General features: G+C 35.7%; 1 protein-coding gene across 1 annotated transcript; it reads left to right on the top strand.

Moving 5' to 3' along the window:
- Positions 1-17649: 17649 nt before the first annotated feature.
- LOC144435407 (1-aminocyclopropane-1-carboxylate synthase-like protein 1) lies at positions 17650-26586 on the top strand. The gene is made up of 12 exons (XM_078124002.1): positions 17650-17793; positions 18440-18499; positions 18985-19128; positions 19594-19660; positions 20511-20608; positions 21123-21200; positions 21918-22018; positions 22370-22505; positions 22965-23106; positions 24598-24740; positions 25090-25243; positions 26497-26586. The coding sequence occupies exons 1-12, from the start codon at positions 17650-17652 to the stop codon at positions 26550-26552; spliced, it is 1323 nt and encodes a 440-aa protein (XP_077980128.1). The 3' UTR covers positions 26553-26586.
- The last annotated feature ends 457 nt before the right edge of the window (positions 26587-27043 follow it).

The following is a 27043-nucleotide window of genomic DNA, read 5'->3' on the forward strand; positions in this document are numbered from 1 at the left end:
TAGATACTGATTGCGTCATAAAGGTCAAGTCGATTTTTCACATGTTTGATGAGAAGTATGATTACTTATTTATTGATCAACAAGTTTGGCGAAATATCATCACTGTTTATTTTCTAATCTTAATATTTAGTAAACGTTCACTGCGGAAATTACTTGCTGTATATTGTTAGCTTTATTGTGAGTAACTCATACTATTTACTGAATATTTTCCCTCTGAAAAAAAATAGAGAGGGCATGTGAAGATAACTGAATACAACTATTAATCTTGGAAAAATTTATAATGTCTCACCGTGGCATATTCCGCACCATGCGACTTAAAGTTATTTACGATCTCTTCATTCTGTTGAAAGGATAAAAACAAAAACATGACACTGCTAATTTGTAAAATACCCCCAATACGTCTACATGCTATTTTGAATATTCCAAGAGCCATTATTAATATTGTTATACTGTATAATATGACATAGTCTGTAACCGAGGCCGAGGCCCCATTTCCGACTGAGATCACTGTACAAAAATAAACATACTCTATACACTCGATTACGTATCTGGCAACGGACTTGAGTCGACTCAGTGAAGTCACTTAGTGAGTTAACATGTTTTAATATTCGAAATAAAAAAAATGTATTTAAATATGAAACAAAATTAACAACCGAAGACCAAAAGATTTCAGACTGTACTCCTTTAACCAACAGTTATCCAGTTATTGTATTGAGGATCGGAGTATCTGGACTGAAAATGACAAATATGCAAAATATCTTGGGCATTTCTTCAATGTTTAGGTTAATAAGAAAACGTATATTGCTGCTCTGCGAACAGAAACAAGCTATAAGAAGTTAATATGTAAAGCCCTTTGAATGTTTAAAAGACCGAATGACCTCTACTATCCATCAATATACATGTTCAGTCGTACTGTTCTAGAAAGTGAATGACCAATGGCCCTTCGTATTTGTGTGTAATTCTGGGAAAATTAGATATACGTCAGCCTTAAAATGCATGCTTGAAAATACAGACATTATAAGCTTTAAGGCGTTCAGTGTATTAACTATATCAAAATGCCAAAGTTGGAATCGGCTGCAATAGAGGCAATGGTCTTCAGAGTTTTATAATGGAGAGTATATATGTTAATAGTAACCAATAATCACATTGCAAACAGAAAGCATAAACACAAATTCGACAATGAATGATCACTTTGTTGACTACATCTTACCGGTACAGGGTATACATTATCTTGTTCTTTATCACTTCCCTCTTCTATTTTAACTTGTGCATACACGTCCTCCAGAAACCTCTCGACCTAGGTGATTCAAGTAACAAAATATTAATGAAAATAGCGTTGCCTAATTTCATGCAGTAGCAAATATTAGTGATAATGGATAACGGGTTAACCTATTAAAGTACAACTGTCGACATGAAACCGTGGACGAACGGAATTAAGAACACTTGGCACAGCATGTTGGAAGTTCAGAGATTGGTATTACATTCCATAATTTGATAAGAACTGTTTTATGGTCATTTTACATGATAGTTCATGTTCACAAACAAATTTGAATTTGAAAAGAAGCCATAAAACTGTTCTTATCAAACCATATAATGTAATACAAGTCTCTGCTGTTCTCTAATGCTGTGCCAAGCGTTATTGATATTTATATCTTTACTCTTCCTGTTTGCAGCAGGTTACGTTCGTCCACGGTTTGACGCTAGCGGTTGTAAAGGATAACAGATTAACATATCAGGATAATTGATGAATAACTGATTAAGATATCAAGATAATGGATAACGGACTAAAAGCTATCAAGGTAATGGATAACGGATTAAGCTATCAAGATAATGGATAACGGATTAAACTATCAAGGTAATGGATAACGGATTAAGCTATCAAGATAATGGATAACGGATTAAGCTATCAAGGTAATGGATAACGGATTAAGCTATCAATATAATGGATAACGGATTAAGCTATCAAGATAATGGATAACGGATTAAGCTATCAATATAATGCATAACGGATTAAGCTATCAAGATAATGGATAACGGACTAAGCTATCAAGGTAATGGATAACCGATTAAGCTATCAAGATAATGGATAACGGATTAAGCTATCAAGATAATGGATAACGGATTAAGCTATCAAGGTAATGGATAACGGATTAAACTATCAAGATAATGGATAACGGATTAAGCTATCAAGATAATTGATAACGGACTAAGCTATCAAGGTAATGGATAAAGGGTTCAGCTATCAAGATAATTGATAACGGATTAAGCTATCAGGATAATGGATAATGGATTAAGCTAACAAGATAATGGATAACGGATTAAGCTATCAAGGTAATGGATAACGGATTGTTATCAAGATAATTCATAACATATTAAGCTATCAAGATAATGGGTAACGGGTTAAGCTATCAAGATAATGGATAACAGATTAAGTTATCAAGATAATTGATAACAGATTAAGCTATCAAGATAATGGATAACGGACTAATCTATCAAGATAATGGATAACGGATTAAGCTATCAAGATAATGGATAACGGATTAGGCAATCAAGGTAATGGATAACGGATTAAGCTATCAATATAATGCATAACGGATTAAGCTATCAAAATAATGGATAACGGATTAAGCTATCAAGAAATGGATAACGGATTAAGCTATCAAGATAATGGATAACAGATTAAACTATCAAGGTAATGGTTAAAGGGTTGAGCGTTTAAAATAATCGATAACGGATTAAGCTATCAAGATAATGGATAATGAATTAAGCTATCGAGATAATGGATAATGAATTAAGCTATCAAGATGATTGATAACTGATTAAGATATCAAAATACTGGATAACGGACTAAGCTACCAAGGTAATGGATAACATATTAAGCTATCAACATAATGAATAACGGATTAAGCTATCAAGATAATGGATAACGGACTAACCTATCAAGATAATGGATAACGGATAAAGCTAATAAAATAATGGATAACTGATGACGATATCACGATAATTGGTAACAGACTAAGATATCAAGATAATGGATAACAGGTTAAGATATCAAGATAATGCATAACGGATTAAGCTATCAAGGTAATGGATAACCGATTAAACTATCAATATAATGGATAACGGATTAAACTATCAAGGGAATGGATAACGGATTAAGTTATCAATACCATGGATAACGGAGTAAGCTATCAAGATAATGGATAAAGGACTAAGCTATCAAGGTAATGGATAACGGATTAAGCTATCAAGGTTATGGATAACGGATTAAACTATCAAGATAATGGATAACGGGTTCAGCTATCAAGATAATGGATAACGGATTAAACTATCAAGATAATGGATAACGGGTTCAGCTATCAAGATAATGGATAACGGATTAAACTATCAAGATAATGGATAACGGATTAAGCTATCACGATAATGGATAACGGAGTAAGCTATCAAGATAAATGAAAGTGGGCTATCATGATGATTATAAGTGGGCTAGGCTATCAAGATAATTGATAACGTACTAATTAGCTATAAAGACGTTTTCTGACTATCGAAGTATAAGTTTACATTCTTACCAATGCAAATAAAGACGACGATGGTGCAACATAACCTAAAGATAAAAAGAATAACACACATTATAAATTTACAGAGTAATGTTATTGCAATTTTGCAAACTTTGTTGGTTTCTATTTGGAATATTTTTACTTCTTCCAACTGCACGACAAATAAAAATAAAAGGACATCCTATCAACACAATGAAACAGTCCCCACATTAATTTGTATGGTACCATACCCGGGATATCCAAAATATAGAAGTTAGAACCGCTAAATCTATGTATTACACAAGATTGTCTCGACACAAGCGTACTAGACGTGGTACTACTAAATCAATAGGTACACGTTGGAAATATCCCACCACTGTTATCAATGTTATTGTGTGGGGATTGGCATGTTATTGTGCGAGGAATGCATAATAATGATTTATTTCATTGTGTGGGAATGATATGTTACTGTATTGAGACTGACATATTATTGTGTGTGTGTGTGGCGTGGGGGGGGGGTGATATTCGTTATTGTGTGGAGAATAATGTGTTATGTGTGAATGACATCTTATTGTACAAGCTAATAAAGGACAACATGTACCATCAGTGACTGAAAAAAACTCTGTTTGTTCAGAAAGGGTTTTGTCAACGTCAGCACGGCTCGCCGCATTCTGTAGATCTTCTCCATCGAATAAACGTTCGGCCTAGTTAAATAAAAGACACAAGTAATTGTTTTAGTTGTTTTCTCTTCCCTCTTCCATGTATTTTTTTCTCCTCAATACTAACAAATAACTTCAATAATTATCTAATTACATAATGCTGAGATTTGGTTTATTTATAAAATCAAGTGTAGCCAAAATATCTCTATTTTCTGGCTAGACTTCAATGGGAGTATTCTTCTCTAGGGCATTTTACATGGTGTTTTATTTCTCGAGAATCGAACTGTTACTTTCAGTGAACAAAATATATGCTGATGTCGAGAATTAGTTCTTTTTTTATAACAGTCAAATGAAATACTACTTTTCTTAAAGAAATTATGCACTTGTTGATCCATTTCACGAGGCGTTTATCATCACCTGATTATCATTATTTGTTCAATCAATCTGAAAAGGTAATCCCGGGCATAACATTACTGTCATAAAAAAAAAAACATTTCAGGACAGAGCCTACTATAAACTGTACTTCGAAAATCCTCAAGTCTCAAATGCTGCTAACGCCCACATATTTGAATCTCAAATTCGTGCACATGTTTTATCATATAATATAATTGGTGAATTATTCGCGACAATTATAAACAAACTGTGGAGAAAACGAACTGTTGTCTACGAATATATGTTAGAGAACTCTGTTCTAATAGTAAAACGTGTATGGGTTTCATTTTATTTGTACAACATCAAAACAAATCTGTGATGTAAATAAACTCACCAATTGGGGTGTTTTCAGAAATATTTCGGTAAGACATGAATCGCCAGTGCAGTCTGCAATGTCGTAATCGGCACCATGCTTTATGAGTAGCTTACAGACATCTTGCATACCTATATTGATTTTAGATAAATTGTAAGATAACCGTTTATCTCCTTCAACAACATATATTTCTTTAAAACTTAAGTCCAAGTTTTGTCAATTGTGAGTACAATGACTATCAACAAATAAATATATTTAACCGGCTTGTGGTGGACTGGAAGGTAAATTGAACAAAAATGCAATTGTTTCTTGTAGAAATGGGAGGTATTGTAAAGGTGGGTATGGTACTTGCATGTACATTCATTTTTGATAGGAGGGGTTGGGGGTTATCAGAAGTTAACGACTAGACTTACAGTCACGTACTTTGAAGGACAGCCACTGATTTTCCAAAGTGACATCCAAAGGGTGAGATCAATAGTTCAATGTAGGATACAAACTAAATTCTTTTACTTTAGGGGTGGAGGTTGAGCCATTTACTTCTCATCCTACAAAATCGACTTCACATTTAAAGAATGTTTTATACCCCTAGTTACAAACATTTCTTTTAAAATGTCAAATTAAGAAATGGAAGAAGTTTTGCTATAGTCAATGAATGGCACTAAAATGAAGTAAAGTGTCAATAAAAGATCTGAACTAGGGTAAATACAAACTTTACCTAATTAATTGAAAGTAAATGAAACCTCAAAATTTGAACCTGAAGAAATGAAAGTCTTTACGTTACCTGCTCTGGCTGCCAACATGAGGGCAGTTCTTCCTTGTACATCTTTGTGATTGATAAGCTCTTTAAGTTTATCCTTGTCCTTGTATTGTTTACAAATATATTTTACAACATCATATGATCCATTTGATGCGGCAAAAAATAATGGCGTTTGTCCAGCCTTGGTTTTAACATCCAGTTGAACTGAGATAAACAAGTCTATGACAAATATAAAGCAATTTGTTGTTTAGAACTCCACACAAAACAAACCAAATACATGAATCTCCTGTAATATTAGAGATTTACACAAATATTCCCATTCACCTAACACTGCTATGTATGTATGTATGTATGTATGTATGTATGTATGTATGTATGTACATGTATGTATGTATGTATGTATGTATGTATACGTATGTATGTATGTATGTATGTATGTATGTATGTATGTATGTATGTATGTATGTATGTGTGTATGTATGCGTGTGTGTGTGTGTGTGTGCGTGTGTGCGTGCGTGCGCGCGTGTGTGTTTCTGCGTTGTGCAAGTTGTATGTTTTACGCTTATCTTTATCTAGTTGACAGTGTGTTTGAGCCTGCCTTGTTAAATTTACATTTTCCGTTTCTTATTTCGTTGGCAAAGTGACAAATAATTTGAATTTCCAGACCTCTCTCTGTACATTCTGGGTGTAGGAACTTCACCATGTCATTGTAATTGGCGGCTGCAGCGACATGGATTGGTTGGCGTCCAGCTTTGTCTGCCAGTCCTACGTTAGCACCTTTATCAATAAGGAATTTGGCAATCTTGATTGGCCAACATCTTGCAACCTAAAACGGTATTCAATTACAGCTTATATCAGTGTTCCTTATTTCAACAACATCCCTTTATGAAGAGCTGAATCACAGTGAATAACAAACATAAATATTTTACTTTTTCATTAATCGTTTTGACCATATTATTATACTGGACAAAAAGAGTAAATAATATTGATGTATGTTTGATTTAATTTCCCAGACAAATGGCAAAATTGTCAAAAGAATGTATTTACCTCATGCATTACAGTCTGTCCACCTTTATCACGACAATCTATAGTTATGTCAGGGTTCTGATTTATCAATTTTTCCAACTTTTTTTTCACTTCGTCGGCTTTTGGAAGTTCGTCGATGTCGTGCAAAAAAGTTCTGAAAAACTCTATAAACTTATCTTCTTTACTTGCAGAATCGATTGCTCTGTTGCCAAATAACAACGTATCTTTATGAACTTGGGGTTCATGCCATGAATCTGTAATTAATTTGTATAGAATGAAAGTATGAAAATTACATCACAATCCAATAGAAATCAAAGCATCTGAAATATGATAACAAAATAATGATGCCAAATTTTCTGACTTCAAGTCAATAAATATAACTGTCATTCGCTATATAACTCTTTTATTTAAAACTGCACTAGCTGTAACTGGAACATTTATTTTCATCCAGTAACCAAACATATATTCACTAAACATTGGTCAGTTACTTACAAAAAGACAATGTATTTGTAACAGTTCATTAGTGGTCAGTTAATATTACCCGTGATGTAGGTGATGTAGTGACAAGACTTAGTTAAATCCTGAGGGGAAGCTAAAAATTGGTTTTGATTTTGTCGCCATGTTAAAACTACACTAGATAGTAACTGTAGTACCGTTTCTCGATTAGACAATCACAATCTATTTGCTGTAAATTGTTAAAATATCAATTATTAGACATTGTACATATTAATCAGTAGTCGTTCTTTTCAATAAGTATTGCAGTGGTTGAAATCGTGATCGTCGTTGGGGCGCTGCTTTTGGGTGTGGAGTACTAAATAGTTACTGGACCTTGTCACTGAGAGCAAGAGGCATTTAGATGAAGGTTGCTGTGGATTTTGGTATTTTATTGATTTAAAGAAAGCCTTTGACAGGATAAGTCATAAAATGTTGATTAGGAAAATGGAAATTTATGGTTTTAGGGGCGTGGTATCAAATTATTTCAGTAGCTACCTTTTGAAATGCTGTTTCAATTCATTCCTTCAATTAACTTTTCAAGCAACTGTTACCAAGGAAAATTCAACAAGTAATTAAGTGGTGTAAGGCAAATAAACTTACCAAAAACAAGTAGAAGATAAATTAGAGTAACTAACAGTTTACAAATGATTAAAGTAATGTATCTTTTAAAGTGGGTATATTTTTGATATATATTTGGGCATTGATCTTGATTACAATCTATCTTTGAAAGAACTTAAACAAACAAAAGAATCAACCCTATCAAATTACTTCTTCGACGTGTTCGAAAATCAGTTTTGTTGCAATTTCCTTATTTTTCTACAATCATAACACTACACATATATATCTGGTGTTTATGCATAGAAACCACCTATGAAACCAATCTTTATCTTGCAGCAAAAAACAAAACAAAATGATGCAACTATTAATATGAAGTCCATAATTTCAATGAATTCAAGTCTTTTGAGGTTGGCTTTAATAGCACACATGTATTAATAATGTGACTCTGTAACTCTCAGCTGAGGAGGAGGAGGGGGAGGGGCATTGAGCCGTCAGCTGATAAACTTGTTACGTGTAATTTCCTATCTCAACAGAAGGCTAGTCGTGAAATGAAAAGATTGGTTCTATCAATTAATTTGATGTGGTTTGAATTTATCGTAATGCAGATTCATTACACTCTTCATGGTGCTAACAACTACAGATTTCATTTTACGTCCTTCTGTTCTCCATCACAGGAGTTACATTGTTCGGTAAGTCATTAATGATTTTTTTGAAACAATAGCAAGAATTTTATCCATCTATTAAAACTGTGGTGGAATTATTTACAATAATATGTTTAGAAAAGTACCTTTGGCATGCATGATAGTCATGGAAAGTTTGTATGTTTTTAAATACGTAAACCCACCTTCATTAACCTCGTAATCTTTGTTGGTTTGATGGTCGTTACCAGAGATGGCGCCTGTGCCACTGGACCGAATCTCTTTAGTCTTGTCGATAGGTGTTTCGTCTGACTGACTTTTCGCATTCGAAGTTGTGTCTTCTAGTTCTACTCCGGAATTGTCAATAGGTGTTTCTGTGGAGTCTTCGTCCGACTTACTTTTCGCATTCGAAGTTGTGTCTTCAACTCCGGAATTGTCGGCTTCGGGATCCGCAGGTGCGACTGCATTTTTCTTCATCGTTAGTTGAAACCGTGTTGTTTCGTAACTAAGATTAATTTGGGTTTGTTGATCATTTATGGCTAAGGTATATGAAGGAGAGTGCAGGTGTCCGTACTATTAAGAAATGAGGCGTACAATCATGATCACAGTACTTTATATTTCCGTCTAAGAGGAACAATCTGAAAAAAATCGAAATACTCTTATTGACGAGCCTGTCAATCTTCTGTTAGGTAGGTTAATCTTTTTGGATCTTGATTTATTACACATGAGTGTAAATTATACAGAGAGTGTTATCGCAATCGGTGATACACCGCCTACACCATGGCAACGAATGACTGTAGAAGTTACTGTAGCAGATTGTTTGTAGAACTAAGGGAGCCGTCATTATTTACGACCGCGGGGTCGGAGGAATTTAGGGGGGTCACTCAAAAACTGGGGAGTGAAAGGGGGGGGGGTTACCCAAAATTGGGGAGTGAAAGGGGGCTACTCAAAATTTTACATGTTAAAATAGCACCAGAAAGCATTCTTTTAGTCCTTGAAATTCAAAAATCTCCTTACCCACCCCCACTTGGCACCCTCAAACTTTGATTCAACTAATACCACCTAATTTCAAATTTTACTAGGTACTTTGGGAATACACTGCATTTGTTATTACCCCTCCTCTTGAAATATGCTACATCCATAACATTATATTAAGATATTCAAATTCAAAATAAAAAGTTTGATATAATTGTATGTATGTATGTATGTATGTATGTATGTATGTATGTATGTATGTATGTATGTATGTATGTACGTACGTACGTACGTACGTACGTATGTATCATGTACATGTGTGTGAGTGTGTGTGCATGTGGAGGCGGACTCAGAGAGACACAGAGAAAGAGCGACATATGTAGATAGACAGACAGAAAACATATAAATCATCCAACAGTCATTGCCCAATAACATGAGGAAGGTTCAGTGTTAGTGCAAGGAGGAAACCGGAGTATCCAGGGTAAACCTTCGTAGTTCGGGAGAGTCAAAACTGAACGACAGTCTTCTAACTTACAGCGTGGTAAATTTGATCAAATCTAAATAAGTTATACATAATAATGTCACTAATACTGTTCCATACACAGTGATAAGAGGCAAGTGGTTTAATCACTCGGCACCCGGGGTTAAAGTTAGAGGGAGGAAGAACTATCATCTATAAAAATGACAAAATGATTGTAATTTTTTTATTTGCCATGACTGTGTAAACATGATAGAAATATGATGTTGATTAATGTTCAAGGTTACTGCAGGGTTGGTGGATCATTACATTTTCACCCCTGAGTATGTACAGCTCGTATGATATTTTGTTGAACCGTAGGAATTGTTTTGAGTACGATATTGATAAAACTCATATATCATGATGAAATAGCAGTTCTTTGTAATAAAATAACTGGGCTTGGTATAGTGCTCTAGTGTGTTGAAGATAATGTATACTTGTTCATAGACTGGAACGAAAGGGGGCGCTACACCTTGCCACTGTATTCAGAGTCAGTTTTGTGAATTGTATATGTCTCTTTTGAATGATTGCGATTCGTCGTTTTCATCATCATCATTGAGATGGATAAATATAAGGTTAATGAATATTAATTAGGATGATCTTATTAAACAGAAAGGCTCTGGATAATAGTATTCTATTTCTGTGTAATGTCTGTACTTACCCAGCCATTTAATTGGACCATGCCAGCGGGGCTGGGAGAGCCTGAGGGTAAATAGGTATACTGAGTACCGAGTATTATGAAATCGCCACAAAAGGGAAAAAACTAGAGACACACTGCTGTAAATGGATTGATATAAGCCTAATAGATCTGATCAGAGAGGATGGTAATTAGTTTGATACTTCACGTCTCAGACCACTAGTAGGTAAACACAAAGTTGTCAATTCAAAAGACAAACACGTCAAGTATACATTACAGTCAATTAAAAGGTGTCATAATTACGGCGCAAAAACATTTCAACTGTATACAAACCAATTAATGCAACATGCTGCAAGTTCCGTTGTAACTTCCAAGGTGTAAGAAATTTGGGCAGGGTAGTAGAGACATTGAACGGTAGGACCGACAATCTATATTCATACATTTTTGGGGGGATACATTTTTGTACTCGCCTTAAAGCGTGCTAAAGTCTAAAAGGACACTGATAGAAACACAGAATTGTTAATCTAATTAGACTAATTGTCACTGGACTAATCTTTATACCTCATAACACAGACAAGTAAGAAGATGCCTGTGCTTATAATGTACCTCTTTAGCCCTGCCCCAAAACAGTACATTGAGGGCGTTGTCATAAAGCTCAGTTATTACGTGGAAATATTCATTTGAACTACCAAACTGTGAAATCTTGTCAAATACTATTGTTACTTTTCGATCTTCGCACTCAGATGACAGACCAAGTAAATACACTCGAATCACTCTCACATCTTATGTACCGACTAATTTACCCACCTTTACCCAACCTTTACCCTACCTGTGACCCACCTAACCACCATCTCTGTCCAAGGATAGTAAGGAATGCAGTACCACTTTTGACTGTCTACAACCCCCAGGGGAGAGATCACTGGGGTAAATTAAGTCAAAGGTGGAACTTCGTCTCATACTCACTACATTTACACATCCTCTACTCAAGATTTACCCCGTTGGAAAGACATAGTCAAATATGACTTTTCGTATAGTGATATATTGTCTTTTTAAGTTGACGTCAGTTTCTGCATCCACTATTTCTCGTGAGACTTCACAATTTTTGCAATTTTATTTATTTCTAGAGTAAAATAGCAGACTATGCTAACACTGCACTGTACAATAAATACCAATAAAGCAAGGGTCGGATTGTGATTGTGATGCTCAGATAAATTTGAAATAATGTTTTCACATACATATTTGGTGGCGATGGACAATAGATATTCTCGTGAAAGCCATTGGTGAAATTTAAAAGAAAACAACTCCTTAAAAAAACAACCCACAAGGACAGTTCAACTCGACGAAAAATGTGGAAATGTAACTGAAAAAGGTGGGTTATTGATCCGTCAGGTGCTTGAGCGTTTGTTCTCCAGTGCAGTGTACGAAGACCCGGTAGTACTACTACAAATCATGAATATTAATAATGCAAGGTTACGTAACAAAGTGGTTGGCACTCAATATTCAAAACAATACCGCTGTTGTTACTGCAATCAGCCGGTGAAGATATTGAGAAAGACTTGAGTGCATATAAACAATGTTAACGTTGTAATGCTAGCGGTAATTTTTGTTACTGGACAAAGTAACTTTCACTTTGAACTAAGCGTGCCACCTACTTAGTGACGTAATATTAGATGCATTTATATCCATGATGCTATGTGTTAGGAGAGAACCATTTGATTTCGGAGGGGGGGGTATGGAGGAAGTAGGTATGGGAGCAATTTTTTTTCCAGTCAGAGTGACAATTTTTTTTCTACTGTCAGTCCTGCATCAATTTTTTTTTCAAATGGAGTAGCAGTGCAATTTTTTTTAATTAGTCATTAAGTTTGTAATGCGTTGTTCATACCTATACCACGTCACAATGGTTCACAACTGTACCTCTAAATAACTTGTTCTGTGCAAGTAGAAGAATTAGCAGTTAGTATGAAAGACGTCTGTCTACCAACCATACTTCTGCTACTTAAATTTGTATGTACAAAATATGACTGGTAAAATATCCCTGAGGAGCTGACTGATCTGGGGAGTGCTGTACTCATTGACCCTTGTGAATTGCTTTCCTTTAAGCCATCATAGTAGTACCAGGAACCAGAAGAAAATATCTTTATAAGAGATTTATATTGAAAGAAAAATATATTGATTTAACACTAGTTTATTGACTCTTGTTTTTTAAATTGTCTTAATTTACAGAAGCCAAATAGTCCCCTTCAGGTATTGACTGTGTCATTGAGATATTGCAACAAAAATCCTGAAATATGTTTTCTTGGGTCAGAAAAGGGAAGGAAAACTTTGTGTGCACTTGTGCATTGTGACAATTTTTTTTTCACTTCTGTCTGTTATAACAATTTGTTTTTCTCAAGCCATTACAGGATCAAATTTTTTTTTCTGGTTCACCTGGAAACAATTTTTTTTCTTCTCAAAATCCTCCATACCCCCCCCCCAAGAATTCAAATGGTTCTCCCCTTAGGTCACAGGCAAGTCATGAAAGTGTTCCTTGATGACTGTGCTGTGTCAAAGGGTTCCTTGTCTGTGTAATAAAAGGCTATGAACAGAACGACACACAGCACACTGTAGAGAGATATTCGAACGCCTGGGAACGAACTTTAACATAACAGGGACAGTGAAAGGTATGTTAATATTTGTGATCGCGCAGTTTCACTAAATGCGAAGGAATCGTCTTCCTTCGCATTTAGTGAAACTGCGCGATCACAGAAACATGTGTAATTTTACCCCTTTCATATAGTGTTGGTTTAATACGTCAATATTAACGATATTATCGTCATTTCATTGTATTCTGATAGAAATATTCTGAGCCATAACTCGGGAAACAAATGCCTGTGGGTCTGACACAATTCGTATTATGCACGTTGCGCGTGAAAAACAAAAGATGGCGGCACATTCAAACGGAAGATTGTCACATTTTGTGTACATTCAACACTCATCACTGAAAAGATGATGCCCATAGTTAAATCACACCTTTGCAGTACTGTCAGGATGCTAGAATGACTAAAAAAGGCCTGTTATGTATGCTTACACTATTCTTACACTAACGAAGTGATCTTTGACCTGTGACCTGACCCCAAGTTTATCTCGTATCGCTCAATGTACGTCAAATCGACCGTACCATTATGCCGACGGGTATTCGTATTTCTAAATACCGTTGCCAATTGTAAATGACCAATGCCATGAACTTTTTTGCAGTGCTGAATCTAAACCAATGTGCACTAAGTAATCCTACACAAAAACTCAAGTTCGCCGATGGTGTGAGAATTATGACAATTAGTCGTTCGGGAACAAAACATTTTGTCTACCGAACGCGCCCCAGATGCTGGATAATAGAAGCGCCCCCCCCCCCAGCTATGGATGTATATGCTACATGATCGACGTGTCAAACCACATAGCATATACATCCAGAGCTAACCCCCCTCCCCCATGCTGAGGTAGAATTATATATCTCTCACGAGTTGGGAAATGTTTTCCCAAATGAGCCACAAGCGAATATTTCAATAGGTTAAAAAACCTTCCCGAACGAATTTGAGATATTCCATCCAAGACTATATTCGTGTGTGGGTTTGTTTTTTCTGGCGTCTTATATTCTGGCAAAACAAAATATAATGACCCCTACCTATCTCTATCAGTGTACTAGTGACAGTTACTATCTCAATCTGTCATATACGGTAGTAAGTCAAAGTCCATATATTTGATTTCATAGTCATAATACCTCGGTCGAGTAGTCATCGGTTTTAAGCAATATATGGTGATACTATTGAAAGTTATATTACGTAAGATCAGCTGAGTGATGACAAAGAACGTGACCCCTACTTATTTCCGTTATCGTTATCGTTATACATGTGTTGTGTAAGCGTGCTTGCATGTCAGATGTACCATGGGTATCTCCCTAATACATCCATGGTATCTTGTGATATATCGCTCTCCAACATGTATGGTACTATCAAATCAAAGACTATAGAGTTTCAATTAGTGATGCGCTGTTGTTTTGATGATGTGGATTCCAGATATTCGTGGATGGACCAGGATATTGTAAGCGGTCTCTTCGATCTTGCATAATTGTGTTCTATCATAATTAACTGCAGTGTTAGCCAAACAGTTGAGCAGTCCTCCCACCCCTCCCCCAGTTTTTGAGTAACCCCCCCCCTTTCACTCCCCATTTTTTGAGTGACCCTCCCCCCTTATTCCTCCAACCCACCAGGTCATAAATAATGACGGCCCTCTAAGTTATGTTGAGTTCCGTGCGTCTGTCCGTCCGTCCGTCCGTCCGTCCGTCCGTCCGTGCGTGCGTGCGTGCGTGCGTGCGTGCGTGCACTCTCACATCTATGGTATGCACATACTGATTTCAACCAAGCAAACCTGGCTCAAAGATAACATGCTATGTGAAACATATGCCTGTCACTTATTAAGTTGAAGTGCGACCAAATCAAATATGGCTGAATGGTGGTCATATTTGTTGTTAAATTTTACAATATGCATCATAACCTTGCAGACATAATACCTATTGGCTCCATTCAAGTGCCTACACCCATACTATCATATCTCCACTGGTTGGCAAGTCTACATCATGTCAGCAATTCACAACAATTCGCAGATTCTATCAAGAAGGCAAGGATTGAACTTGATGAGGAGTTACGTTCCCATGATGTAACTGCTTTGTTCACCTCAGTACCAATTGACAAAACATTGGATGTGATACTCGACTACAGGAGGACACCACTCTTAGTCAGTGAACCGGTTTCTTACCCTGCCAAGTTATTAAGTTAGTTAATGTGTGTCTGAAGTGTACTTACTTTGTATATGATGGTGTGTTTTGCCAGCAAATCCACGGTGCAGCGATGGTGTCACCTGTTTCCCCCCATAGTTTGTAATCTGTACATGGAACAATTAGAGCAACTGCCATAGAAACAGCTCCCCGTCCTCCGTTACGGTGGTACAGTCGGATACGTGGATGAAATGCACACCAAACTTAAGAAATGCTACTCACAAGAATTCACCGACCCACCTGAACAGTCTTGACCCAGACATCAAGTTCAGCACCAAAGATGAGCAGAACAGGTCATTGGCTTTCCTGGATACGCTCACAGTGGATCAGGATGATGGCTCTTTAAAAAATAAAATCTACCTCAAACCCACCCATACAGACCAGTACCTCAATTTTGCCTCCAACCACCGACTAGAGCACAGACTAGATGTGATCCGGACGCTTCATCACAGAAGATACGGTGATCACCTATAAGTATAACTCAGATCGACAAGAAGAAAAAGCCCATATTAACCAGGCACTGTATAGGTGTGGATATCATAAGCACAGGGCACTCAGGTTTAGTTATGTTTACGAAAAAAAACACCCCAAAAAACAAAAATAAACAAACAAACAAACGAACAATAAATACTGACAAGCATCAACAAGAGAGTAATTACAAATCATCATTATCAACAAGAATTACTATAATTATGTTTTCCTACATGTGAAATGGCCACAATTGTACATGTACATACTAGTATGTAATTCTTGAAGTTGATAATGTTTTGTAATTACTCTCTTGTTGATGCTTGTCAGTCTTTATTTATTTACTGTTTATTTGTTTATTTATCTGTCTTGTTTGTTTGTTTGTTTGTTGGTTGGTTGGTTGGTTGGTTGGTTGGTTTTCGTAAACATAACTAAGCCTTGTGATTCTAAGTGTGCAGGAGATAAGGTCACATTCATCCAGCCTCAAAAGCCTACAACCAACCGTAAGAAGGAACAACCTGATCAGTAGTAAGGGATTAGTGGTCCTACCAAACACCAAGGACACTTAGGAGACATTACAAGGATCTTTGCTACTTACGGTATAAATACCTGCATTAAGCCTACAAAAACCTTGCGGCAATTATTGGTGTCCCTAAAGGACAAGACAAAAAAGGAAAATGTGTGTGGGGTAATCTACCAAATTCCTTGCAGGGTCAGAATAACACAGGCACATCAAAGAATCATACATAACATAGGGGAGACAGAAAGATCACTCAAAACTAGATTTTGGGGGCATAGGCGACCCACTTCCAGCACATCAGAAATCTCCCAGCACATCCACATCGAATCACCAGGACATTCCGTTAACATAAACAACGTAAATATCCTAGACTGTAGACACTGAAACTAGATATTTTGAACGGGGAGCTAAGCTATGTACATCCGGGCACTTCAACCATTATTGAACAGAGGCGCGGAGGGCGATATAAACTTCCAGGCACATACATGTTAATCTGTAAGATACAGACATCCGTGCCACGCTATCAGCACTCATCGTCTGTACTATTCTATGGGACTGTGCCTGCTAGATCAGATGATTTAGGTCACGCCTTGAACTTGTAATTAGAAGTTCAAACAGAGCAGGTCATTACGTAGATTAAAAGATCAAATAGATAGAACAGTCTTCTGCTTCTGATTGTTGTTATGGTGATACGTGTTTGTACTTGATAAAATACTGGACTTTGGCCGGAAACGTATATTTTATTATTAACGTAAGATTGGTGGCTTAATACAGTCTACCAGGAACCTGTGACCCCTCCATAAGGTCACGTATACTGAATAGTGGGTCAATCTGTTGACAAAGACTGAAGTGTGCGGTCGAAAATATCAGGTAACATTTTCAAGTTGTGTTTGGACAACAAAAGTTAAATTGTATACTAAGAACCAAATCTGTTGTACAAGTGGACGTGGATGTATTAGTGTGCAAAAATAGAATCTAGACAGGCTCTGGGAAACCATGAATCATATTTATCATATTGCATTGCTTGCTGGCCGTATTGTATGTACAGACTTGAAGTGCACTATTTTATCAAAAACACATTTTCTATGATGTATATATAGGACGTTGCGATCATAGCAATTTTTTTCATACCAGTTATAATTACCGATCATAAAGGGCATGGCATGAACAAACAAAACATCGTATAATAGCACTAGTTTGTTATCGTTCAGGTAGACAGCGTTCGAATGCCACAGTTGTCAGTATTACTCAGAATTCGTAGGTACTGGAAATAGCCGCTGATAACGCAGAGTGAATTTCTTTTGTAAAGTAATGGCGACCAATAACGATAATGAGGATATACATGTACCAGTTTTATCACAACGTGGACAGAAGATTGCAAAGTCGGCTATAATCCTAGATATTGGTTTTGCGTTGTATCAAAATAACAAGTACCATCAAGAAGACAATCCACAGGTAAGGTACATTTACTGTTATCTATCTAATGTATGCTAAAAAGAAATGGCTAATGAAGTCCCTGTGTAACTAAGAGATAATTAAAGTCCTTATTAAAAAGAGTATAACCGAGGAGAGAGATATGACAAGTCCACGTACAACTAATGAACAGAGATGTCCAAAGTCTACTGTACAACTAACGAACAGAGTAGACCAAAGTCCATAGCATGGCCAAAGTCTACTGTACAACTAACGAACAGAGTAGACCATAGCATACCAAATGAACAGAGATGACGAAATTCCACCGTAAAAGTAATAGGCAGAGAAGACCAAAATGCACTGTATAACCTCGACAAAAGAATAGTTGGCTGAGGTACAACTAACGAGCGAACAAAGACTGCCAAAGTCCATCAATGATCAAATTCAATATTATAACTACATGGGCACTGGTACACATGACAGTGCAAGGCAAGGGTATATATTTCCATGATGCATACAAGATACTCCTATGTTTTAGTTTTCACTCTGGAGGTACGTGTCATGTGATCAATGTCAATATAACAGTCCAGGTGAACATAAACATCTGTTTATGTTAATTAAAAGTTTAATACATGTTTCGAATCTAGTGATGTTAAATCGGCTCTATTTTTCATTCATTATTTTTCAGGGAATAGTCAATGCAGGAACTGCTGAAAATGTAATCTCTGCTGACCTTGTAGCTGCAAGAGTAAGCGCATATTTATGGTTCTTTACTATTTTGAGGTTCTTTTTGACATACTACTTAAAATTGCACGTCTGTGACATGGTATTTGCTATGTTGGTGATAATAATATTTAATATGAAAGTGAAAAGTACGTAGGTTACAGGTATGATAGGCCAAACACAAAACAGGTGTACATTTTGCAAGCATTGAACCCAAAAGTACATTATGAAATGTATACTTTTTATAACTGTGACTTTGGTCAATCAGAAGATTATGTAATTTGGGAAATTATGTAGAAATGTCAATTAGAATAAATAATATTCCGTTAACAATGATTTTGTACGGTTTCCTAATTTATGAGACAATTAATGTTGATGCGCTCTTGATTCATAGTTTCAAATGATATTTTTACCCACCACACAGAGACAGATTCAGATTTTTTGACTGTGATACTGTTTGTTTTACTTCGACTATACGATTTAATACGATTTAATGCGATTTAATTCCAGCTTGCCAAGATTAAAACACCATTTGAGAACAACACGGATATATTGCGTTATCAACCATTTACTGGTTTGTCTGAATTCCGGAACACTGTGTCGTCATTTTTGACAAAGCATGCTAAAGCTCGTCAACCCCTTGACCCTGACAATGTAAGTATAGTAAGCTTATAGATCGATGTCAAAGTCGTTGAATGAAAAAAAGGTAAAATAAATGTTATGTTATAATGTAGTCGAACAACATTATAAAGACCACCAGTTCTCAATTGATCATATAGGCCTATTGCAGTACTACTGACCTTTTGACATATATGTTTTCATTTACGTGAACAACGTTAACTAACTCTTTAAAGCTGGTACATTATGTCAAACGTGGGATAGAAAATGGAAATTGTTTACTTATATCTATGCAATGGCTCTACTAAAATATTTAAGATGTGTTTTGCTCCCAACGCCATTCGCTAACATATTAGTGATGAAAATGAGTAAATTTATATATCATACAAACTAAAAATTAGCGAATTGATAATAGCCTGACTCCTGTTTTAATTTGTTTTTCTTTTCTTTTCTGGTATGTCACCCTCTCTACCTTACTGATATCTTACATATCTTCCATAGTTGGTCATATTAAATGGTTGTGGGTCGTGTATATCATCGTTGGCAACCGTTCTGTGTGATGCTGGAGGTGGGTATGAGTATAGCTGAATTGATAGATTTTACACGTGGTATTCACCAGTAATGTATACCATCGATATGCACTGATCATAAGTCTAGCTGACATGGCCAAGAATTTGTAACTTACCTATATACACAATTCAATTAGTGATGCTCCGTACATGTTTTGGTTGAATAAAATCAGAGAGGTGATATATATATATGTTGGGTTGTTATTTGCCTCAAAGGTGATATTGACACATATGAAAATGATAACCAGCAATCTCAAAGTGGCACAGAATCTTCAGATACCGTCAATTACATGTACAACGAAAACATACAAAAAAAATCTCCTAAAAATAGTTTTGAAGGAAAATAATAGCAAGATTAAGATACCTATAAAAGCATTTACGAATGTGATATTTTCATTTTTTCACCCAAAACACTTTCATTTCCGATCATATCTGAATAGGTCTACTAGTTACTGCAAGACATTATACAGCCCGATTTCATAGTACGACAGAGAATGATGGTGCTAAAAGACTGATTTCTATATTAAAGCAAACTCTACATATATGTTTTCTTAAATACTAAAGTTAAACCGCAAGAAATTACATAATATTTAGAAAGGTCTATTTAAATACAACACGTCAGCAACGTTTAGGTGTCTAAAATAAGGGTGTGTCCGTTTGGGGCCAAAATCCTTCGAGGTACAAAATACATCGTCTATGTTACAAGCTTTGATACACATATGCATCAAATTTACAAATTAAAAACATGTCTCCACTTTCTATTATTAAGCAAAAAGGTGATTTTTAAGTGTGATATATGCGTATAATGTTTCATGATCAGTGGTAACTTCTGTGTTATTATAATTTCAGATGCCTGGTTGATCCCAACACCGTATTACACAGCTATTTTGTCAGATACTGGTAGAATACCACAAGTCCAACTAGTTCATGCAGACCTTACAGGGGAGGTAATTTAGAATCTTAATCTAGAAATTTGTAATACTGAAATTAGAACTTCTTTACTTATTTCTTCAGTAACTGTCAAATTCATCTTATGCATACAGTTTGAAACAGGCAAGACGTAGGGGTAAACAACACATGCAAAATGTCATAGATAGAGTGACTGTAAAATCAGAACATTTTATTTCCTGTCAAGGCAATACCATGACAAAAAGAACAATACTAGTCTCAATAAACAGAAAGAGAAACTCGCGGTGGTATTAACAAACCCCATCTCAAGAATTCAACTCTTGACTAGCTTTCGTCCTGTCAGATTTCAGAGCATCACGATCATCACAATGTTGCCAACATGCATCATGTGTGCAATCATACTTACTGCCTAGAAAAGTAAACATTAACAATGTGAATTATTCATTTATGAACGGAATACATAGTAAGTCCTGTAGATATACATTATATTACTTGCGTATCAAAATAGTGTGGTGTCACCAGTTTAAGCTCATAAATCATCATATATTTCAGATGTCCGATGGTATACAAGAACCCTTTCAACTGACTGTGAAAATATTAGAAGACTCCCTTCAACAGGCGAAAGATAAAGTAAGAAGTATGTTCAAATATATGCACAACATACCATAACACACTGCACAACACCATCCACACATTGTATAACCTTGTGGTCTTGGCACAACGAAACACACTTAGAACCATGAATAAGTGTACACCTTTGCCTTATTGGCATAAAATAACACGTTTAGCATCATCTATATATTGTATAACGTGGTGTTGTTGGCACAACATACGCCTAGCGCCATCGATACATATTGGCACAACATAACACGCTCAGCATAATCAATATTGTATAACCTGGGCTTTATTGGTACAAAATAAAACGCTTGGTATTATCTATGTATAACCCCCAGAGGTTATTGGCTTAATGCAAGGTGACTTCTTTTTACGGCATTGTTTGTATCCTGTTTTGGTATTCGTTTTCATTAATTTGATTTAGTGATCTATCGAATTAAATTATTTGCTAATTTAAGGAAATGTTAAAGTAAGCTTGTGAACATCAGAATTGGTTATGTATTAGTGATCGTGATCGTGGCCGGTAGTATGAGCTGTAGATGAATCTGCTTGCCAATAGATACCAACACTGTTAACCTACACATTTAAACACATGAATTTACTTGAAGCATATATACTCGTCCTCTGCTACACTATATCCAAGAGTTTAGTTCAACAAACAGTGTGTCTTTAGCTATGCTCGATACAAATGTGCCAAAAATCAAGTTATCTATGTTGTTTTTACTGTTACAGGGTATCAATGTCCGTGCTCTGTTCCTAATGAATCCAAACAACCCCCTGGGTACCGTTTATTCCGGGGAATTACTGAGAGATTGCCTAAACTTCGCCCACAGGTCAGTTGGAACACTTTTAAGGATTACACGTTACAGATTACTTGTCCAAATGCACACAGATTTCAAGCCTTGACCTGCATCATTAGTTCAAAGCTGAACATACATCCACAAACCAGTTTACTGAGGTCTGACCATCCACAAACCAATTTACACAGGTCTGCACATCCACGTATACGAATTTACTGACACACTGGTACTTAGCAGGCCGTCCTCTTTAATACATTGATAGATATCAATGTGCATGTTACATAATTTAAGAAAAAATATATGTACCCGAATTGGTAACGCAAAAATACATATATAATTCTAAAGTAAGGCAGATGTAATGTTTTGACGATTGTTTGTTTACAGACATCAATTGCATATCATTGTTGATGAAATCTACATGCTATCAATATTTGAAGAGGATACCCAGTTTATCAGCGTGTTGAGTCTTGAAGACTTACCAGATCCAGAAAGAACACATTTTATCTGGGGATTTTCAAAGGTACTGCATAGCCTTATTTGCTGCTAATGAACTAGCTCTTAAATCCTCACAAACTTTAAAGAAACAAAAGAGAACTACATACTAAAAGATACATACATGCAAACAAACAAACAAACACACACACACACACACACAGATTTATGTTATTGTTATTGTTGTTGTTGTAGTTGACGACAAGTACAAAGTATTAGTGAGGGAAATATACAAGGGCAGCTAAGTTGTCATGTTATGATAGCTATGCATTGAATTCTCTGTTTTAAGGTTTAAGTTGTCTTTGAATTTGGGATTATATCTTTTTGATGTTGTTGCCTAGTTGTTCATTAATGTGATAAATGTAATACCTGGACACAGCATAAGAATTCAATTAATGAGACTTTGCATACTTTGCATATGTATTATGAATGTTTAGTATATAAAATGAAAATACTAAATGTCTCTTTTTTTCCATATACATTAAAGGATTTCAGTATGTCTGGTTTACGATGTGGTGCCTTGTACAGCTGGAACAAGGAAGTTGTATCTGCAATGTCGAATATTTCGTATTTCTTCTCAACACCAACCTCCCTCCAGATGTTATTGAACAGTATGCTTCTTGATGAAGGTATGGTGTGCCCAGAATATACCTCGGGCGATAATGGTTTAATTCTTCTTGCAGTTTCCCATTCAGACCACTCTTCATTGACCAATGCCGTCCATATATTATTTCAGACTTGACAGTTTTACATTCAGACTATACTTCATTGACCAATGTCGTCAGTATGTTATTCCAGATTCCAAACTTCAGTGTTACATTCAGACTACAGTTCATTGATCAATGTCGCCAATGCATTATTCCAGTCTTCACAGTTTTACATTCAGACTTCACTTCATTGACCAATGTCGTCAATATATTATTCCAGATTCCACACTTCATAGTGTTACATTCAGACTACATTTCATTGACCAATGTCGTCAATATATTATTCCAGATTCCACACTTCATAGTGTTACATACAGACTACATTTCATTGACCAATGTCGTCAATATATTATTCCAGATTCCACACTTCATAGTGTTACATACAGACTACATTTCATTGACCAATGTCGTCAATATATTATTCCAGATTCCACACTTCATAGTGTTACATACAGCCTCGGACTACATTTCATTGACCAATGTCGTCAATATATTATTCCAGATTCCACACTTCATAGTGTTACATACAGACTACATTTCATTGACCAATGTCGTCAATATATTATTCCAGATTCCACACTTCATAGTGTTACATACAGACTACATTTCATTGACCAATGTCGTCAATATATTATTCCAGACTTCACAGTTTTACATTCAGACTACATTACATTGACTATTGTCGTCAATATATTATTCCAGATTCCACACTTCCACAGTTTTACATTCAGACTAAACCTCATCGATCAGTGTCGTCCATATTATTATTCCAGACTTCATATAAGGAAAGATTATGGACTTGAATCTTTTAGTTTATAGACTACATCGTTCTTAACATGCAACAATGTTAATATTGTACATTCATTGTAGTCATAAGGAAATCAATTATACCAAACCTTAAGCTTATTTGTATGTTTATCTGATTTGGATAAACAGATATAATTAAGACAGAACCACTAGTAGAACTAGTACATACAATAATATAGGTAATTTCGAAAACAAACCTATTTTATCATTAAAGAACTAATATATATAATTTAGTTGAGTTTTCTCTGAGTAAGATGCACAGAAACACATCAAACAGTAGCTATGTTACTAGTATATATAACGATATAGGTAAAAAAAACCACCCTCGTCAGTGGAGCATATTTATTGAGTAACATTTCGACTACTGTGGAAACAGAATAGACGTATCGTTTATTATTGTAATTTAAAGAGTATATCTTAAAGATGAAATGTACTGGCTAGCTTCACGTCTCGGAATTTGATATTCGAAAAATGGTTCTTTATTTTGAATAATGTGTTTTACTCTGAAGTAGGTTTGTTAAAATGGTCATTGTGATTTCTGTGTCGATTGATCTATACATTAATGTTGTCGATGAATGCATACATTTTTTATACTTCTGTATTTAGAATGGCTGACAAAGACGTATCTACCAACAAACAGCCAAAGACTAAAGGAATGTCATACGTTCTTGTCTGAAGGACTGGCCAAGCTTGGCTTAACCTATATAGTTGGCAGTGGTGGTTTATACATTTGGGTAAACTTCACAAATGTGAGTTGGCTGTTATTTCTAAATTGTTTTTCAATATGAACATATCACTGTGAGGCTTTCAATGTTCACAATTCTCTCTCTCTCTCTCTTTCTTTCTCTCTCTCTCTCTCTCTCTCTCTCTATCTCTCTCTCTCTCTCTCTCTCTCTCTCTCTCTGTCTCTCTTTCTCTCTCTCTCTCTCTCTCTCTCTCTCTCTCTCTCTCTCTCTCTCTCTCTCTCTCTCTCTCTCTCTCTCTCTCTCTCTCTCTCTCTCTCTCTCTCTCTCTCTCTCTCTCTCTCATAATGCCTGGTATGTACAATTCGACATACAAATATTTGTGAACGGATTTCTCATTTTTCTTGCCTTACAGTACATTTCACCCTTAACCTTTGACGCTGAATTGACCCTGTTTCATGATTTTATAGCCGGTGGTGTATACTTACCACCTGGCCAGGGTTTCTTCTGTTGTGAACCTGGCTGGTTTCGTATCATTTTTGCTCTACCCAAAGATCAACTTCAACAAGGTCAGTACAATATGCAAATATATATGCTGGGAATTCTGAAATATTTCAAACACAATTCTTATAAATAGGCCTAATTTTGGTTCCGGTTACCCGACCCCACCCACTTTTTCACTGCCGACCCCAAACATTTTTCACATTTGGAGAAAAAGTTAATAAAATCGCGAAAATTGTGGTCTATCCAGAAATAGTGGATGCGGAAACTGACATCAATTTAAAAAGAGCAATACAAAACTGTTGTTCCAATCTGCAATGGCTGTACATCTGATGAGAAGAAACCAATAACACAGAGACCACATGGGAAATAACGAAAAACATATTAACGACCTGGACAATAGACACTCAGATATGAAAAATACATATAAAAAAACAACCTCTACCTACACCACCTATTCTAAAATTGAGCGTAATCTGAGCCACACATTGTGTTTTAGGCCTTAACCAATGTTAAACTTATGGATGATAATGCCTTAAAGAGGAACGATACTCCAGCAAATAGAGACAATTTCATAAAGATTAAGTATGGATTCTGGAGAGCAATTTCATGATCGCCTACAATTATATCCGATTTCAGAGAAACATCAAGTTGATCTTGTTCATTTACAGGGTATCTTTACTATGGGCTATTGCATCATGGGAGATAGTAGAATTACATTATTCAATGGTTGAACATTGGATGTTCACGACAGCTGTTTCATACTGAACTGTATAGTATTTTGTACTCATGAATTATTAATATTCAACTATTAACTATTAACCAAGATTAAGTGTGGATTCTGGAGAGCAATTTCATGATCTTACATCGCCTACAATCATTTCCGATTTTAGAGAAGCATCAAGTTGATCTTGTGCATTTATAGGGTATCTTTACTATGGGCTATTGCATCATGGGAAATAGTTGAATTACATTATTGAATGGTTGAACATTGAGTGTTCACGACAGCTGTTTCATACTGAACTGTATAGCATTTTGTACTCATGAATTATTAGTATTCAACTATCGAATAATGTACTTCTAATATATGTATATCTCCTATGACGCAATAGCCCATGCCAAGATACTCTATAAATGCACAAGATCAACTTGATTTTCTCTGAAACCGCAAGTAATTGCACGTGATGTAACATCATGAATCGAAATGACGCTCCATAACCCATTTTTATGAAAATGTCTATATCCCCTGGAATGGTGTTCCTCTTTAAAACAAGACAGTGAACCAAACATTCATGAATGGTTTCTTCTTTTTCGTCCACAGTACTAAAGCGGATTGGCGACGTCATAGATGGGAAGAAAGGCAAGGCTAGGAAATAGTGTGATATAGGATATAAAAAGAAGAAGATATACATACCAAGCATGACAAATCAACATTGTCTAAGTCTGTGTTTGTAACTCAATACATTACAATAAGCTAAAAACATGTGTAAAAAGTTTGTTATTGTACGTACCATTATATATGTACAATAACAAACTTTTTACACATTCATTAATCTTTAGCAATGTATTGAGGTATAAACAAGGATTTGGCATATCTAGCCATGATAAAATTGTTTTAATAAATACCCAATCCTCATCCATATGGCCACACTTTAATGTGGTTGTCTGTCAGCCTTTCCTGATAAGTCATGAAACAAAGTGACATACAACAGTTCCTTACAGTACTTGATATTTATGTCAGATTCATGTCAATTTCCAGATTTACGGGGAAGGTTATCTAAAAATGGCGAAATTAGTATATGGTAGTTAGCCAAATTAGTATGCATCAATTTTTAACCAAAATATAGTCACTTGTTGATTGACCAAAA

Source organism: Glandiceps talaboti, chromosome 5 (genome assembly GCF_964340395.1).
Source record: "Glandiceps talaboti chromosome 5, keGlaTala1.1, whole genome shotgun sequence".
Taxonomy (NCBI): Eukaryota; Metazoa; Hemichordata; class Enteropneusta; family Spengelidae; genus Glandiceps; species Glandiceps talaboti.